The sequence below is a fragment of the Bactrocera neohumeralis genome, chromosome 4 (assembly GCF_024586455.1).
Source record: "Bactrocera neohumeralis isolate Rockhampton chromosome 4, APGP_CSIRO_Bneo_wtdbg2-racon-allhic-juicebox.fasta_v2, whole genome shotgun sequence".
Lineage (NCBI taxonomy): Eukaryota > Metazoa > Arthropoda > Insecta > Diptera > Tephritidae > Bactrocera > Bactrocera neohumeralis.
The window spans coordinates 41342402-41362583 of NC_065921.1; the positions used below are offsets into that span (position 1 = coordinate 41342402).

Below are 20182 nucleotides of genomic sequence, written 5' to 3' on the forward strand. Positions count from 1 at the left end.
GAAGGTAATGAACATTGTTGTCAAACGCAAGAAGAGTACGCAGAATTGTTGGTAGTCACTCGAACACTCGCTTCGAATTTGGCGGGATCACTAATGGAGAACGCTGCCGACAAAAATTGATCAAATTCAAGCCAGCGATTGCCGAAAAACGTCCGGAATTTACGACTAGACAGAGGGCTTACAGTTTTCGTCATGACAACGCTTGGCTTCAATACTGAAAGATGGGTTATATTTTTGCATGAACAAGATTTTAAAAATTCCCTTAACTAACGATTCAATTACTCTGATAACATCAATGCGTCCACCAAGCGGGAAGGGGCAGAAAAGCTTAAGCATCTACTAAGGCCGTTCCATTTGATCTCCATATGCTAATTAGTACCAAAAGGCTGTTAATGTTTGTTCACGAAGTTAAAAGTTTGTCTGAGTTATTTTCAAAAAGGGAATTCTCTTCTAATTTTGAGTTTCCGACGGAATCGTCGAATATCTGAGTGGTCGCCCCAGGCATTCAGTCAAGGTTGTGAAACCATTGAGAACTTGACTCATTCGAGTTGTCCATCCACCTTTGTTAATCACGAAAGCATCGAATAAGTTAAAGAAGCTGTAGTTGAAAAGCGTCGTGTTGGAATCAGAGAGCTAGCAGAGGATTTGTGTTTGGGTATTTAACGATAGACCCCTACTAAAAGTCCTGAATGCGTCATCACATTCTATCAAGATTGTGACTGACATTTCGACAAACTATGAAAACAGAGTCACTGTTCAGTCACCATATTTACCAGTTTTGCCTCTTTCTGACTTTTTTCGCTTTCGAAACTGGAAAACGTGCTGTGAGCACTGCGCCAAGAGTTCATCGAGGTCATTAAAAGCCACAGACTGAAGCCCATCCCAGTCGGGGCTTATAACAAGTGTATGGGAAACATGATGTCTCAAAAGAAGCCTATTTCTGAGGTAATAATAAAGATTTGTATAAAATTAGTTGTTGAAAATGTTTTTTTTCCAGTCTGTGTAATTTGATCAGATGGCTGCCTTATTATAAAAAAGTTAAGAGCAAAAATGTGCATGATATATTCTATTTTCGACATATGCGTGTTGTGTGAACAGCATATAAACTGTCGCTGAAAAGCGAAGATGCTACAAGATATGGAAGAGATCAAGGAAAATAAAAAAAAGAGCGCCATTCTAGAAAGTAAACTTTTACTCAAATGTGCCCATCGATCTTCAGATCGGATGAATTAATTTTACGACATACTTTGCATATGCCCAAAAGTTGTTAGATTTCTAGTCGCCGCCAAAGCATTCTGGTACCAAAAGTTTGGATCGCTTCTTACTGGTAATGAAATCCAATTGTGTTAAGTTTATTCACGAGTAATGTGTTAAATTAAAATGAAAATTGTGCGTAGTTTTCTACTGTGCCTGCTCTTGTCATCTATTGTTATAAAGTCCGTACCATAGAGAAGCAAGAAATCTAAATCCGTTTTGTAAAATATACAAAATGTAGCTATGAATATCATATATAGTATATCAATAAAAACTTATATAATATAGTCCATGAGCACCTTTAAATATTGCTTTCATAAAGACAAAGTACTAAACAACTGCATTAACATAATTCATGCAAAAATCACGAACCGACTAACGCCAACAAATGAAAACATTCAACAGAAGGAACGGAGAGTAGAACAAAAAAGAAACAGAAAACAAAATAGAGCGGCAGGAAAATCAAACAACTTGTAGCGCTGACAGTAAAAGCGTCAAAGAACAGTTAACAAGGAATATTTATGAACTTTTGCTTACTGAAAAGCGTCGACGCAGTAAAAGGAAACAAAAAAAATTAAAAAAGTGAAAAATTACATTGCGAAAATATGAAAAATTACAAAAGAAAAATCCGGAAAATGTGCACATAGAGAAAAATGAAGAAAAGAGAACTGATTCGCGCTTAGCAAGTAGATGAGTAAAGAGGAAACGGGGATGTGGGTGACAAAAATTATGAGCGCAAAATGTAAATTTTATTGAAACAGTGGCAACAAGTGAAGCGACTGCTGAATAATAAAGACAATAAAACGAAATCAGAGATACGAAAACGTTCAGACTACACTCTAGATGGATAACTAAACATGCAGACACTCCGTTAAATGATGAAAGCTGCGGCCGAAAGCTTGAACGGCGCGTGGATGAAAGCACATTTCTACAACAAAAGCAAAATTCATGGAAATTTCTAACCAAAACAGCGTAAATGGACAGATTAATTTGTTGTTGGTGAGAAGGTGGTTGTGTACCTGTGTTTGTGTAGTTGTTGAAATATGTTATGTAGAAGGTGGTAGAGTAGGCGGTAGTGTAAGCAAGTGGCAAATAAAAGCTAGCAAGACATTAAATTATACATAAATATACATAGAAATTCATAATAGAGTACACACATACATATTTACGAGTCGGATTGCAACCCATGGAAGAGCTAGTTGAGAGAGGATTTCAAGAGTCTTTACGTTATTTTCATATAGTCGGCTAGGCGATTGCATGCAAAAGCTTTATAGTTAATTATTATTACCTTTTTTCAAATATGTTTTAAAAAAATTTTAAGATTCAATACGTTTTTACATTATAAGGTCACATTAAGGGCGGATCATCTTTTATGGAGGCAAAGAACTTAAAAAAAAAATTGACTAAACGGTCCACTTCTTCAGAAGAACCCATTATTGTATTGAGCATTGAAACAATATGAGATAGTCGACGGAAATTTATATTGGTACATTTTATTAGCCCTCGAATTGAAGAGAAAAGTCTAACCAGCTACTGTTTAAGCCAGCGAATCCAACTATTTAGCATTCGCACAAAAAAAAAAAACAGAAATACCCTGAAACCTTACCGTGTTGACCGTGTTTTTGTAGTAAAATTTCTTGGCACTTAAATTTGTTTCTCATCCTTTTTCTGTTTTTCTATTTTTATGTTTTTAATGGTGTTCTTATTCAAAGGGCCTCACCAAAAGTGGCCTCTCTAAGGTTTTTCACAGTTGTTAAGGGGTTAACATGGGATTACGGACTTTAAAAAATTTAGTTTTTTTATTGACTTATTAAATCCCAAAATACCTGTAGAATATTGTCCTCAATAACCAAGTTGATCCGTGCAATAGTTTCGGAGATACAGCTTTGAGAACTTGTGCGCTCGAGGCTAGCTACGCTAAGTGCGCCGTCTTTAAAGGCGTTTTTCTCAAAACTGCGTTTTTGAAGTCGGTTGGAAAGATTACTCGAGAACTACTCAGCCAATCTTCATGAAATTTTACACAGGTCTTTGTATTGAGATACATTTCTTAAAGACTTGGACGAAGGTTTTTTTTTTCGATAACGACTATTTGAAAAAGATGGCGGGAAATTTTAATTTTTTTCTAAAAATGTTTGCCAAAATCCAATCTTCAGTTTTTTTTCCTTCGTCCAAGTTCTGAGTTAAGGTTTTAACTAAAGCACGTATTAAAAATTCTAATAAAATATTTAATTTTTTATATACATAGGAAAAAAATTGTTGAAAAAAGGCTGTTTTTTTACCCGAGGTAACCCGTGTAACCCCTTAATTAAAAAAGCTAATAATGATGTATTCGGAAATATTTATAAATCACTATTATGAAAAACTTGGGAAGTGTGATGTCCCACAAGACCACCTTACAATGAAAATCGTTATAATTTAGTGCAGGCTTCGTGTACTTCGTAATGGAATGTATCTACATAAACTAGTCCCTCAGTTTTTGAGTTATCAAACACGTCCTTTTCTCCCCAAGAAGCTGCGCATTTGTCGGAATCGTCGTTAACGGACTACTATTGATTGAAATCGAGGCCGTGTCTGGGAAATTTTGTTTGACGAGGCATCTTCACGAAATTTGCATGAATTATTGACCACAGCTTTTGTGTGTTCAGATTGTTGTTCGAATCGAAAGAATTGTTCAGATCGGATGATTATAACATATAGCCGTAATACCCTTACCGATCAAAATAAAATTCGTGTATGGAACCTTTTGTATTTGTGGCGAGTATCATAGTTTCAGTGCAACCGAATCCAACGTGATATTTAAAACCACATTGTATCAGGTTGCGTCGAGATATCCATTTACTAGAAAGGAACGAAATCTAGGTTCTAATCGAAGGGACTATACTAGACAGTATTTTGTTAGCAGGATCACTTTCTTAGTTAATCCCAGGATAGATTAGGTTTTAGGTCGATCCTAACACGAATCATACTTGGACAGCTTAGAACGCCAGTGCGTCCTAAATAATATACCGCAATTTCCTTACAAATGTACAAATGCACATCGTCGAGGGATATGTAGACGTGGAGAGGTCACTGGAGAAGAGGCTGAAAGTGAGCTTTTTTGCGGATGGTTCGAAACTAGGCGGAAAGACTGGAGGGGAAGTTTTCTGTAAGGAACTCTCCGTCATTCTAAACTTTGAGCTCCCGGACGACTGTAATGTTTCTTAGAGCGGTTTGGGCCGACAAATGCAAAGCCGACAAGCTCTTGCCACATTGCTCATTGCTCATATTGGAAATGGACAAAATGCGTTCTAGAACTGGATCAATAGACCCACATGCGCTTAGCAGGCGCAATCCTTTCACCTTGAGTAGAAAGCAAGAAATCAGTTAGACTACTTGTCCTTAGCAATCGTAGGGGTCCGAATTCATGCGGTAAGACTAAAAATCTTCTGTAATGCAAAGTATACAAAAATGTATAAGAAGAAACGAAATGGTGTTGCAGGTAGTTGAGACATCTGTTGGGAGATGCCATTGGGTTTTTAAGCTCTATAAACTCTATAAGTTCAGGCGCTCTATATAAACATAGTACACACAAAGGTCTAAACATATCTACATACATACATATGTAAATACCGTTAAGCACAACATAAAATACCACGCAAGGCATAAATAATCGAAAATAGGGGACAGTGAAAGAAAACAAAGGAGAAAACCGCTAATTCACATACACATCAAAAAGACATTGGCGTTCCGCTAATAGACAATAGACGATCATTACATAATGATTACACAACTAAGTATGATTATAATTATTGCTTAAACTTGTGTTTAGCTTGCATATGGACACATGTACATATGTATTTAGCAAACCAGCGATCTATGGTATGTAGGGAATATTATCTGTGTACGTTTGTTAAATTGCCGCTCAGGGTGTTCAGAATGTCGGATTTGGGCAAATTCGCCGCCGATTGTGGTATAGCTGACGATGTGGTGGTTGTTGTTGTAGTTGTAGATGTGGTTGTGCTTGTTGTTGTAGCCGATGAAGCACGATGCAGGCCGCCCTGTCCATAGCCCGGTATGCGAGCATTATGCGAACGACTATTATGACCCAGGGCGCCCAGGAAGCCGGGCGCAATAATCGAGCCGGCGATCAACTGGCGTGCGAGAGCGTGTGAGAGCGGTGAAGGTGTGAACATGAGAGATGTATGGGTGTAAGAGTGAGAGTAGGCGTGTGCGTATGTATGTGAGGCGTGTGAAGACATTAGGGCGGTGCAAAATTATGGCGTTTAAGAGTTTCAAAATAAAAAAGAAAATATGTGCAATGTTTTTTACATGTATGTGTGTTCGTGTGCGCATGAGCGTTAGTTGTGTTTTTTTATATTTTTTTTTTGTGTTTTTTTAGATTTCGTTTGTTGTTGGCAATATTCGCAAAAGACAAGAAGAATTAGAAGCAGAAACGATGGAAAGAGAAAATACAAGATCAATATGCGCTGCTCGCTTTATTCAGCTTTTAAATTTATGTATCTATATGTATAAATAGCATGTGACATACATATACGACTTTATGTACATGGTTGCTTGTTAGTCTGCAAATTATTAGCATTATTTTCAATATATATATTTACTTATGTATGTACTCCATTATTTATAACTATATATAACGGTTTTCATAAATAAATTCTATATATAAATTTTCTACAAACACTTTATTATAAAAAACAAATTGCTATTGAAAATGTGAAAAAATATTACAAAACACAATTCAGAGTTTGAGAAGTTTGTTTCTAACGTGTCAAAAAGCTTAGTTTGTGTTTCAACTCAGATTCATACTCAAACATACATTTAAGGGCACACAATTCATCAAAACAACGGTATTAAATTCCAGGAGCTCATACGGCAAGGCTTTCGTGATTTATTACCAATTGCCCATTTATATTCACACCTGCGCAACTGTAAAAGCTCATAGAAAGCCTTTGCCTAAGCTTTCATCATCATTAGGTTAGTCTCCTCTATATATTGGAAGATAAAGTGTTCAAAGAGGCAATCGTCTCAACATAAGCTGCTTCAAACTAATATATTTTCAATTACTTTATTTTACTTAATGTTCCAATGCAAATATCAACGCGTTAGAAGGACCTTTAAAGCATCAAGAAACAACGACGGCAAATGTCGAAGGTCCGATTCTAAATATTTCAATTTAGTAACAAATATATGGAGGACGAAGTGAAAGAAAACAAATTTCGGCAATGCTGCAAAAACACTTGAAACAACTGAGGTAAAACATATTATATTTTTTTCTCGCCCCTCTGACACAAACTTGATCTTTTGGGCTTTCAATCAAGATCTCTGCAATGGGTTTCTTCTTATCTTCATAATAGAACAAAACGACGACGTAAAGCTTTTTAAATCACATACTTCGGTGGATGAAAGGTGTCTGTTGCCAACTGATTTAAACAATTTGGTTGCTTGGTGCGGTAAAAATGATTTGTCATTGAATCTAAAAAAAAATGCAAAACAATGTTACTAAAACACTTTTTACAGTTTTGGTTAGACCTCTGTTGTATGGAACCCCAATTACCGAATCCATTCTGACAAGTTAGAGTCGGTACAAAAACAATTTTTACTTAATTTTAGAGTATTTCCGATTGGATCAGATGGTTAAGTCTTCTTTCGTACACTAGTCGTTTAAAACTTGAAAATCTTCTTACACTTACGAGTCGTAGAGAAATGATTCTTAGTAAAAATCATGAATGGAACTGTTGACAGTTCTTTTCTCCTGTTGAAAGTTAAATTTAATATCCCTTAAACCTTTACTGTTAACATCTTGTAGATCAAATTTTGAACTCAACGAACTATTCCGTCGCAAATGTCTTCACTTTTTGAAATAAAAAATACCATATTGCTTTCTCTTAATAAATGAAATCGTAACAACCGTACGTTATACTATAAATCTTAGTCGTTGGAAGTTTTGTTTCTGTAGCTGAGTAGTTTTAGATCTCGACGCTTAAAAGCTCTCTTGCGCCTCTCGCGTTCGTTGTGCAGGACAAGGGTAATCATTGGGTTATAATGATAATAATATAATAAAATAAAACACTGAATTTTACTAAGTAATTTAAATATATTTGATCTAACTAAAGGCCAAATCAAGAGCAAAGTATTTTTTAGAGATCTATGTGTCTATTTCGGACGTGTGGTTTTCCATGAGGTAATACTTTTTTGGGGGTTGATCTTTCTGTCAGCTGTTATCTGATTTATACTCAGTTTATTTTGACATTTCATAATGACTTTTCATAAGATTTCGTAACAACTTTTGCAAACCGTGTTAATTTATTACCAAAATAATGGTTCGTTTCGAGTGACGTATCGCTGGCCTCGTCCAATATTCTTTCGAAATAATCGCCCGACAGAGCCGATAATTCGAGCAACCATCAATAGATGGATAATGTACATCCTCAGAGACGTCGTACAGCGCCCATCGAATACGCTTTTGTTGCTGTGCAGTAGCGTAACGAAAAAGAGCCGAATGAGTTCATCCGTCATTCACTATCGTGCGCAACAATGCGAGCTGTGCCCATAGACTTTATGGAAGAATTTGCGGAAGGATCTTGGTGTGTAGCTTACAACAAACGTTGAATCCTCGGCGATGAAGCTAACTTTTAGTTTTATGGATAGGTTAATAAAAAATTGTCGCATTTCGAGTAATGATAATCCCCAAGCCATTGCTGAGACACCGCTACATCCTCAAAAAGTCACAGTTTTGTAGCCAATGGACCATCTTTCTTTAGAACCGTGATTATTGACATATTCGTGTCTGAGTTGGATGATGTTGACGTGGACGACCTTTGATGCCAACAAGACCGCGCTACTTGCCATACAGCCAATGAAACAATGAATTAAATTGGTCTCTCGCGTCGTGGTTCTGTGGTGTGGCACCAAGATCGTGCGATTTTACACCACTTTTTTATTATTTACATGACTGTACTATTTATATGTTTGTGGGATTATGTAAAGCTGCTACTCTAGAACGATAAGTTCGAGACCCTTGAAGACCAATTTCTGCAAAAAGCGGGCGAAAATTGACAACCACATGACTAAAAATACCACGGCTCTTTCTTTCCCACTCTATCTTCGGAAATTCAATCAATCAAAGGTCAGATGAAATTGAAAGATAGTAAAAAATATGGTTTAAGTATAATACTCATTTTAAGTCCTAGTTTAAATAAGGAAGAAATGTAGTCTTGCTTTGTTCCCATGTTAAATATCCCCGATATACGTAAGTCGTAGCATAATGGGATCATTTCAAGTTCTAAAGAATTGCTAAGAGGTAAAAGCTTCAAAAAATTAAGGAGAAGCCCAATTTGAGGGTTGGGAAGTGTATAAGTTGTTAAGATTTGGGTTAATGTAAAATGATTTTATTATGTTTCTTAGCTCAAAAACTCCACCAACTTCTTCTTCTTCTTAATTGGCGTAGACGCCGCTTTAGCCGAGTTAACAACAGCCCGCCAGTCGTTTCTTCTTTCCGCAAGGTGGCGCCAATTGGAGATTCCAGGCCCAGCCAGGTCCTTCTCCACCTGGTCCTTCCAACATGACCTAGCCAGCGTAGCCGCTGTCTTTTAATTCGCTGAACTATGTCAATGTCGTCGTATATCTCGTACAGCTCATCGTTCCGTCGAATGCGATATTCGCCGTGCTCAACGCGCCTGTTGGCAAGAGCAATCCTGCGTTGGATTTCCAGGCTGACATTGTTGGTGGTGTTTACGCTGGTTCCAAGATAGACGAAATTATTTACAACTTCAAAGTTATGACTGCCAACAGTGACGTGAGAGCCAAGTCGCGTGTGCGACGACTGTTTGTTTGATGACAGGAGATATTTCGTTTTGCCCTCGTTCCCTGCCAGACCCATTTTCTATGCTTCCTTGTCCAGCCTGGAGAAAGCAGGACTAACGGCGCGGGTCTTGAGGCCGATGATATCAATATCATCGGCATACGCCAGCAGCTGTACACTTATCTAACTGAAATTGGAGCATTATTTGGCTTTGTGTTTCACTGCCGGTTCAATTAAAAAAAATAAATTGGTTGGCTCATTTGGGTTAGATTAGGTTAGATGGCTGATTTCAAAAGAAAACCGGGGGGCTTACTGCTATATACATTCTCTTGGGAAGTCATTTAAAAAACTTCTACAGTTGGATTTTAACTCTCGATAATTCCAACTTTCCCAGCGCATTGAATCTAAGTATCTGCTTAGGTTCTTTATATTAATTTTAGCTCTTTCACTTCGTTGGTCTAAGCTATTTATGGGCATATAAAAGTGTGAGATGAAGTCCGAGGTATTTTCGTCTTGATCTGTTAAAGCTGGGACATTCGAGAAGAATGTGTTGATATGATTCAATTCAGTTTTTCCAAGCAGCTTAGACAACTGGCAGTCGATAAAACTTTCATTCTTGAACGAATCGCGATTGGACATCGTCCAGTTAAAACTCCTACAACTATTGTAAGGTGAACTTTGCTGAGGACGAAGACCTAACTAGACCTTTTGCGATTTATGTATCTTGAGCTAGAGGGACCTTGCGACTATATAGTTGCAAGAACCTGTTCGGACCAGATTTATACCAGCTTTACCATCGTGAATAATTCATATGGCAAATTGCTGTCAAAATGAAAATAAAAAGATTTTTTCTATCGATTTTAAAGATAGAAAATTAATATAGTATAAATCTTTAATTAAGTTTTCTTTCAATTCGTTAGTGATCACTGAATATTTATTATAGACTTACTTGTTCTGTGTGACGAAAATCAATAATATAAGAATGCGATATGTTTCTACAGCAAAAGTGCATTGCTCGATTATACAATTTTACAATGCTTTATTGCTAAACACATAGAAATTTATTAGGAATATTCATAGCTCAGCTTGCCTTATAGCTGAAGGCGAAGGCACTAAAATTTCGCTATAAAAATTATGGCATTTTTGGTATTAAAATTTTTGCCACCACTTACTATAACTCTGGATAACTATGGGAATAATATAGCTTCCAACACTGTTAGTCATACGTAAACAGTTAACTATTTGATATGTCCGTTAATACACTGATGCTTGCGTTAACTCGGACTTATACTCTTATGAATTCGATTAATTGAACTTGACAGCTGTTGAGCGAGATTTCAAGATTTTATAATCTCATCAATATCACTAAACATTTTATGATTAAACGCAGCGACACTGTCTGTAATAAGCATTAAAAGTGTCTTTCAAATTCTTCAAAATTGATGGCGGTGAGAACGTAATCGTCAATGGTGACCGTTGTGGCGCCATAATAAACGACTATTTGATACCTGAAATTGAAGTTCGTAATCTCAGCGACATTTGGTATCAATAAGACGGCTGCACTTCTCACACATCACATTAATCAATCGATTTATTGGAGAATATTTCGGTGAGCATATAATTTCATGTTTGTTGCCTGTCGATTGGCAACCAAGATCGTGTGATATCACATCATTAGACTTTTTCTTGTGGGGATATGTAAAATCTAAAGTCTATGTGGTCAATGTTCCTTCGAATGTTAATAAACATTTCCTATTAGATGTGAAGTTTATGTGATTTTTCTTTAAGAAGTAGGGAGCCTCGAAATGGATCAACCCTTAGCTGACATTTTAACTTCTAACCTTATTAATTTCATTTATGCGGCTTCTGCTTTCACTTTCTCTTAAATTCCTTCAGCAACTGCTGCATTCCTTAACTGTTCATATGTATATACGTAGCTTTTCGCTGCCAAATTGAATACTTAAGTATGCATTTCAGCACCCAAACAAGCACACCCACACATAGTACCACAAATTCACAGTTATTTGTATATATGTATGTATATGTATATGTGTGTACATATGTTAATAGCGTTCCACACATTTTCGCCATTTCGCTATGTTTGTAACGGAAAGTTGAAAATTGTATGAGAAATAAACACAAATTCCCACAAAAACCAACCGACAAAGCAACGAACGAATGAAAAATAACAACAAAGTAACCGAAAACTATGTAGAGCACTAAGTAAATGGGGGGAAAAAACGAACCGAAAAATGCTAGTATGTTTTATGAGATTCGGTGGCAGCTACTTACCTCTTTAATTAAACCCCAAGTTGGCTCATTGCCCGGATGCCGTATGGCCTGACGACTGACGCCGAAACTCATTAGCACCACAGCCAAGAGCACCACAAAATAAATCATGTTTTTAACCATTTTGCCCATCATAGTGACCAGCGGACCTGAAAGAAGAATGAAATGTGAGTAAAGTGGTGAAACGAAAATATTTTTTATGATTTTCCGACGAAAATTTGCAAAATAAAAATTGAAGTATGAAAAGTATACAAAGTGCATGGTAGGGTAATACCTTAAGTGCTTTTATAAGACTCAAGCCAAATTACAAAAGAAGGAAATTACGTAATGAGCTCACTTAAGCGTTCCTGTAAAATATAGCTCAGAACTAAAATCTTTAATTTTTGGCCTTGTGATCTCTGCAGTTTTTTTTTTTTGGAATAATATATCAGAGAAACAGTAACTGCAGGTGAGGGCTGACTGAAATAACAATAATTCTCAAAATCATGAAAAATTTCTCATAGATACGTGCATCACTCAAATGCCACATTATCCTCAGAAAACATATATACAAGGTGCGTTCCAAAGAAAACAGGACTTTTTGAATCTAGCGCCCCCTGGTGGCGCCATCTATATGTCGATTGGTGCGTTAGAATCTGCTATCTTTATCGATTGTCCAGTGAGAATTTCATGACATTTCATTGATTGGAAGTGAAGTTATTGCGTTTTAAGTGTCAGTATGTTTGTGTGGAAATGAGCTTCGAACAAAGAGCCAACATTAAATTTTGTTTTAAAATTGGTAAAACTTTTACCGACACATTTCAATTGATGAAACAGGTTTATGGCGATGATTGCCTATCCCGTGGCAGAATGCGCGAGTGGTTTCAACGTTTCCAAAGTGGTCGTGAGGACATAAATGACGATCAACATATGGGCCAATCAAAATCCGTGATTACCGGAAATTCCATCGAAACTGTGCGTGAATTCATCAAAAATCAGCCGAAATCATCATTGAAATGCATGGAAATGGAATTGAACATCTCCAAAACATCGATTTATCGCATTTTGATCGAACATTTGGGCTTACGAAAGGTGTGTGCACGGTTTGTTCCGCACAAATTGACTGACGACCTAAAATTGCTCAGGATCCAACATTCGAAGGACCAATTATTTAATCAAAAATCACATTTTAACCATTAACCACTCCCCGTATTCACCTGATATGGCACCGTGCGACTTCTTCCTTTTCAGAAAAATGCATTTGCCCATGAAAGGAAAGCGTTATGCAGACGCAGATGCCATTCAAAAGGCTTGCACTGGCATACTGGCGGCCATACCGGCCAATGAGCTAAAACAGTCGTTCGACATGCTTTTGGATCGTGCAAAAAGCTGTATAGAAGCAGAAGAAGTCTATTTTGAATAAAATAAATTGATTTTGCCGAAAAAACCATTTTAACTACTTTATGACGTCTTCTAAAACTTCTTACTGGTAAACTGCTATTCCATTTTTAACCCCTTTATTATGAAAGATGTAACACTTATGGGAGATTTCTCACCAAACCATTACAGTGGCTGGAAACTGACCATATTTTACTCTCAATATAACATTTTTTGCATATTTGGAAATTTTTTCGGTTTTCTTACTAACAACTACCTCAACAGTGAAAACTGTTATATCTACAATGATCATACTTTCATTGTCTGTGTGTCATCTCGAATAAGTTTTGAACGGTCTAACATACATATGTATATCTCTTGAACCTAAATTGCTTGCGCGTTGGCAGAATTTATGGCAAGATGATTCACAGGGGGTCTCTCATTGACCAAACGCACAATCCTGGTGAGGGATGTTTTATCTTGATACTTGATCTAAGACTAGAAGTCGTGATCTGCTTGAGCCTCATATAAAAGAATCGAAATTTGGAAATTGAAAAAGTTTTGACATTGTTCGGTCTAAGATTAAAGTCCACCGTCAACAAACTGATTGGACATTATCAGTGTGGCTTTAGGCCTGGAATACCAACAATAGACCAAATTTTCACCCTGCGTCAAACTAATACGGCTGTGTAAGCCGACGTTTAGTAATACCAAAACCTCCGTCAGGATAGGGAAGGACCTCTCAGAGCCGTTGGATACCTATCGTGCGACTTCTTCAATCTATTCCTGGAGAAAAAAATTCGAGCTGCAGAACTAAACATAGAAGGTACTGTCTCTATAAGAGTATATAGCTGCTGGCGTACGTCGATTATATTTATATCATTGACCTCAATAACCGCGTCGTTATGTCTGCTTTCTTCAGGTTGGCTAAGAAAGCGAGTGGATCTGGTTGTGAACGAGGACAAGACGAAATGTCTCCTGTCATCAAATAAACAGTTGTCGCTCTAGTCATAACGAGAACATCAGCCTCGAAACCCAACGCTGAATAACTTTTGCCAACAGGTGCAACTTCGGACTGTGTAGGTAATTGGGAAGTAAAGTCATCTGTCGACGAACAAAGACCAAACTCTACAAGCTCCTCATCATTCCCGTCTGCTATATGGTGTATAGGCATTGACCACGACAACATCTGATGAGTTACCGTTACAGGTTTTCGAAGAAAGGTTTCTGCGGAAGATTTATGGTCCTTTGTGCATTGAAAACGGCGAATATCGCAGTCGATGGAACGATGTAAGAGATATACGGTGACAGTGTCCTAGTTCAGTGAATCAAGAGACAGCAGCTGAGCTCGCTAGATCCTGTTGTCCTAATGGAAGAGGACACTCCACCTGGTTGCACTTGGTATCTCGAATTGGCGCCAAGCAGAGAAAAGGAAGAACGACTGGCACTATAAACGCGTAAATGATATCTACGCCAATAAAGAAGAAGAAGTGTATTCATATTATAACCCAAACTTCACAAGCAGTTACAGTAGAAGCCACAGTATATGGCGTAAAATTAAGGAAGTTTTTGATTGAGTCTTCCTTATAAATTTACTAGCCGTTTGTTTACCGAAAACTCTTTCAGGTTTTTGAAACCTGACATGTTGAAGTAAAAATTAGCAGAGATCTCAGTGATCAGTACATCAGTCGCCAACCGTATAATTTAAAATTTAGCTCTCAAATCTTGCCGAAGTTGAATACAGGCTATAGACTATAGATAATATTCTTAGAAGAAAATCAAGCAGTATTTACTAATATTATTACTAATCCACATGATTAGCTTAAGGGAATTCCGATCAAATCCAGAAAAAGACACATATTAATGAGACGTGGAAACATTTTTTCTTATACTTTCTTCGAATATGCCATATTCAACTTCGCCTTAATGCAAATAGGAATCTAAAGATACCTTTCTGGACATTTCCTAACCTAGAAATTTTCATTTTGATTCTTAAATAGTGTCTACGAAGTCAATTTCCTGAAAGAATTGTAATGCATAATTCATCATTGCTCATTAGCTAAAATATTGGGCCTTAAAGAGCACTTTCAGAGCTCTACAGAAAATAATGATGTTCATAAAAAATTCATGCAGTAGCTGAACCCTTTACGGTACTTCGCATAATGACGAAAATAATGAGGTCGAAGCGTAAAAAGGGTAGCTCGCATTTACACACATACAATCGAGTTTAATGAGATTCAAGGGCTGAAAGTTTAAAATATGAAGGAAGAGCTTACGGCAGTAACTTGAAGTTAATGATGCCATTATACCGTTATTCATTTCATTTGTAATTAAAACCACATTGTTTGTAAATCGGCTCACAGTGCGCGAAATCAAACCTCAATCATATATTACATATATCAAAATCGATTAAATGTTTTGCTTTGAACAAAATATCCATATGCTATGATTTGAAAAGGGTTGAGTCCAGCTTTCTTAAACAGGGTGTGCCATAGTAGTTGATGTCTTCGATAATAATTCGTCCAAATTTCGTTAAGATGAAAAAGTTCTCCATACATGCAATTCATTTTGATAGCACAGTTTGTACGGCAGCTATGTGTTATACTGGTCCGATATCGGCCATTCCGACAAATGCTAGGGAGGGACTAGTTCGCATATTTACAGACGGGCGAGAAGACAAGTGAAGTTGTTCGAGATAGCAGACACTCTTAAAATATCAACAGTATGTGGACATCATATCATTCGTGAATATATGGGTATAAGAAAGCTTAGTGCAAAGTGGGTGTCGCACGAGCTCATTTCTGACCAAAAATAACCACGTGTTGATGTTTCGGACCAGGGTTTGGAAATGTTCAAGCGAAATAAACCCAAGTTTTTGGACCGATATGTGAAAACTGATAAAACATGGCTCCATTATTTCACTCCGAAGTCAAATCGACAATCATCCGAGTGGACTGCACATGATGAACCCGCTCCAAAGCGTGGAAAAACGTAATTGTCGGCTGACAAGGTTATAGCGTCCGTATTTTGGGATGTGAATGGAATAATTTGTTTCGACCACCTTGAAAAAGGAAGTACCATCAACAGTGACTATTATACCATAGATCATTATTGGACCATTTGAAAAGCGAAATCTCCGAAAAACGACCGCATTTGAAGAAAAAAGTGCTGTTTCACCAAGACAAAGAAAATGGTGGCAAACATCCATGAATTGGGCTTCGAATTGCTTCCATATCCACTGTTTTCAGAACTGGCTTCCAGGGTTATTTCCTGTGCTCAGATCTCAAAGGAATGCTCGCTAGAAAAAAATTGCAGAAAAAAAATGCAGAGGCGCTCACCGAAATTGTGGCCTACCTTAAAGCAAAAGACAAATCATACTATAAAAATGGTATCGAAAAGTTGCAGGGAGGCTATAATCAATGCACGACCTTTGATGGAAACTAAGTTGAATAAAATAAACGAGTTGTGCCAAAAAATCGGCTAAGCTCATAGTGCTGATCATTCATGTATACATATTGTAGGATCTCCGACCTTTCTTACTAGGTTTTATAAACTTTGTGACAAGCTTAATATACCCGAGAATATTCTTTAATAGCTAACTATTTGCATTTTTGCTATTGGGTTATCTTCAGAGAAAGAAGCCAAACGGAAACTCCTCAGCGGTCAGTGTCTTACTCACTGGAACAAAATATTATGCCGGTCTCATCTTTTGGACTATTAATACTAAAAGGTATAGATTTAGTTAAGGCAAATCGATCATAAAAAATATTTTCCTGAGATAAAAAAATAGTAGTTTCGGGTTCCAAACGAAGATTAAAAACAAACGATTTACTTGTCGTTGAATTCAAAATATTCTTCAAGCTTAAACTCACAAGCCTGACTTTTTTAAACCTTCTCGGTAGACTAAGTCCTTTTGTATATTTATTTGTCAAACACACTGAGGACACACAGCGGCAGCTTTTACTAAGACTCCTTGTGTACCTACTTTTATTCAACAAAATAAAAAAGTTGTCCAAAAAAATTGTTTGCAATAAATTGCTCCACCCTAATAGTCATTACAAATACACGCTACTGTAGGTTACCACGTGCAATTATGTAAGCATTTGTACATGAGTATGTGGGTGTTTTTCACCGATGAAATAAATATTTGCTCTCACTTACCCAAATACTTGTTGACACCCAAAATATTGAGTATTCGCAAATACCAATAAATACTATCCACACAGTAAATCACGCGGCCGATATCCATTGTGTTGGGTCGAAAGCGCAGCGATAAACCGATCAGGAACAAGATAATAGCAGCTGCATCGCAGGGATTCCACATATTCCAGGCCCAGACCGCAAATTTATGGCTGTTGTGGGCGTAAAAGAAAAAAAGAGAGGAGAGAGAAATTTGTGAAAATGCAGAAAGAACAGAAGGCTTAAAGCACAAGGCGGCTAAATAAATTCAAGCGCGCTCCAACAGAAACAAAAAAAAAAATAATGCGGACTGCAAAAGTAATCTGAGAAGAATTTAACTCAGCGTGAAAAATTAAATTAACAGCAATTGTATGTGTGAGTGTGTGTTGATGTGTGAGTGTGTGATTGTGGTTGTATGGCAAGCGATAATGAAAGCGAGCGCAAATGGTCAAGCATAAAACGCAAAGTAGCACTTAACAGTTATTTTTAAAGGCAAACCGCATGAGATTAAATTTATACAGTTAACACTTTGGCTTATGTGAGCATATGCTCGAGCGGCTGCTTAACTGTTAATGAAAAAATTAAAAAGAAATTGAAGATAAAAACTTTCAGAGACTTACGTTATGGCCACCGGCTCCGAAGAGATAATTTCTCGTATTTTCTCAAAACCCAAAGTGGCTATGTAGGCGATGGAGTAGACCTCCTGCCAGCGCGGCGTCGGGCCCATCTTCACCAGCACGGTGTAGGTGAACATGAATAGAAAAAACATGTAGGCAATCTGTGAAGAGAAATAGTAAATAAATAATATATTGGGGGGTTAAAGTTAAGATAAGAGAGCGGAAATAAATTCCATATTTTCGCTAGAGAGGAATAGTTAACAATTATTTATAAAATTTAAGCAAATTGGTTTCAAAATGATACTTGAAAATATAAGAAACCCAAAGCCCTTGGATCCGTCACGGCTCCTAAGTGATCTAAAGAAAACATAAAAAGTAAAGGAAATACCTACATTTTTCATATCGTAAAGATAAGCCAATACAGGCTAATTTTTTTATGAGAATATAAATCGGCCTGCCCACATACCTGCCAGGCAGTTGTATACGTTAGTAGACGCCATTAGAGGGAAGTGACAGTGAGCTTCTTCACGAATGAGTCAGAGCTTGGGAGGAAGGTTAGACAGGGGATATTTCTTAGAAACTATCTATCAACTTCAGGTGGCTTGGAAGCACAACCTCTTTCAGAAGAGTGACTATCTACTTTGAAAGCAGCGCGGTATGTATACAGTTAGTTCGGAGTAAGGCTAGTATGGGTGTAAAGAAACAGCGGGACCGCAGGTAACGATAAAGCTGAGAAACTGGCAAGGAATGCCACCATAGCTTCTCTATCAGTATAGTAGGAAAGGGTCGGTACTCCACTCTCCTCGGGTGTTCTAGTACTGGATAACTAAGCTTTCCTGTAGCTTGTCCAACATAGATCTACCATTGATTCATGCGCTGTCTCAAGATCTTTTTGCAGAAGAGCGTTCGTAGGTAATCTTGAGCTCTTTGTCCTCACTACGGCTAGTCTATGCATAGTTACGAATGTTCTAACGGGCCATTGCCCATCGCGTTTTACGCTGAAAGGTTAAGAATCTTTGCGAATGTTAGCTATATAGCCGAAGAGGAGGTGGAAACGTCTCAAGACTTTCTTCTTGATTGTTCCGTGTTTCCAAGATCAAGGCACAAACCCTTTTCAGATATCACACCTCAAGGCGCTTTGTCGACTTATAGCATCGGACAAAAAAGTTATATTTTTATGGATTCTGAAAGGACGGCATATAGTAGTCCATGCGCGATCCCTGGATGAAGCATCAAACCTTACATAATCTATAGTTCAGCATTAAAAAAAGTAAACCAATCAATGTTCGAATGCAATTGAAGAAGGCACTGGAATATCAGACGTACTTGGATATACGATGGATTTTTGTGAGATTTTCAGAAATTCACTTTAACCTATTCCATATGGTCTAAAGTACCACTCTATAAGCTTTGAGGCCGCAGAATTTACACAACATCTCTATTTATTTTCAATATTCAAGTACAAGCAGTTAGAACAACTTTTAAAGGCTTGCTTCCACAAAAATAATGTTGTTTGGAATGATTTGTAGTGAAAGACATTATTGGCCTGCAATATGTAAAATTAAAACTTCTCCAACCTGCTGAATGGCAGTGAAAGCATAACTCAAGGAGATGGCGAACCCTAATCGATGACTATGGAGCAGACGTTCCATTGCACGACCATGAAGAAGTCGCGGGGGCCGATGGATTGCCGGCAGAGCTATTCAAAAACGGCGGCAAAGAACTGATAAGGAGCATGTATCAGCTTCTTTGTAAAATATAGTTGAATGAAAGTGTGTCGAATGATTTGAATTTAAGTGTGCTCTGCCGAATGCACAAAAAGGGAACCCCACAATCTGCGCCAACTACCGTGGGATAAGTATCCTAAACTTATCATGTAAGGTTCTATCGAGCGTATTGTGTGAAAGATTAAAGCCCACCGTCAACAAACTGATTGGGCCTTATCAGTGTGGTTTTAGACCTGGTAAACTAACAACTGACCAGATATTCACCATATGCCAAATCTTGGAAAAGTCCCGTGAAAAGAGAATCGACACACACCACCTCTTCGTCGATTTCAAAGCTGCGCTTGACAGCACGAAAAGCACTTTTCCTGCTGTCAAAGACAGCTGCCTTTATGCTTAAGTTGGTGTTAAGTGACGTTGAGTAATACCGAAAGCTTCGTCTGGATCGGGAAGGACCTCTCCGAGTCGCTCGATACCTAATGATGTTTCAGACAAGGCGACTCCCTTTTGTGCGACTTCTTCTTAATACGAGCTTTAGAGCTTAATCGAACAGGTACAATCTTCTATAAGAGTGTACAACTGCTGGCGTATGCCGATGATATTAATATCATTGGTCTCAACTTCCGCGCTGTTAGATCTGCTTTCTTCAGACTGGATAAGAAAGCAAAGCAAATAAGTCTAGTAGTGAACGAGGCAAGACGAAATATCTCCTGTCATCAGATAAACAATCGTCGCACTCGCGACTTGGTTCCCACGGCACTGTTGACCGTGATAACTTCAAAGTCGCAGATAATTTCATATATCTTGGAACCAGTATTACCACCCACAATAATGTCAGCCTCGAAACGCAGCGCAGTATAACTCTTGCCAACAGATGCTACTTCGGACTGAGTAGGTAATTGAGAAGTAAAGTTTTCTCTCTCAAAAGCCAAACTCTATAAGTAATTCGTTATTCCCGTCTT

General features: G+C 37.6%; 1 protein-coding gene across 16 annotated transcripts in view; it reads right to left on the reverse strand.

The window, feature by feature from the left end:
* LOC126755064 (transient receptor potential cation channel trpm) overlaps positions 1-20182 on the reverse strand; it is a 316113-nt gene that overhangs the window by 24563 nt on the left and 271368 nt on the right. For 15 of the 16 annotated variants that reach the window (XM_050467362.1, XM_050467363.1, XM_050467360.1 and 12 more), the window contains 3 exons: positions 17500-17657; positions 16862-17052; positions 11348-11493 (listed from right to left, as the gene is read on the reverse strand). In XM_050467362.1, the coding sequence (XP_050323319.1) occupies positions 11348-11493; positions 16862-17052; positions 17500-17657 (495 nt within the window). Of the gene's footprint in view, positions 1-5138; positions 5385-11347; positions 11494-16861; positions 17053-17499; positions 17658-20182 lie in introns of all 16 variants that reach the window. The other variant, XM_050467365.1, reaches the window with a different exon arrangement.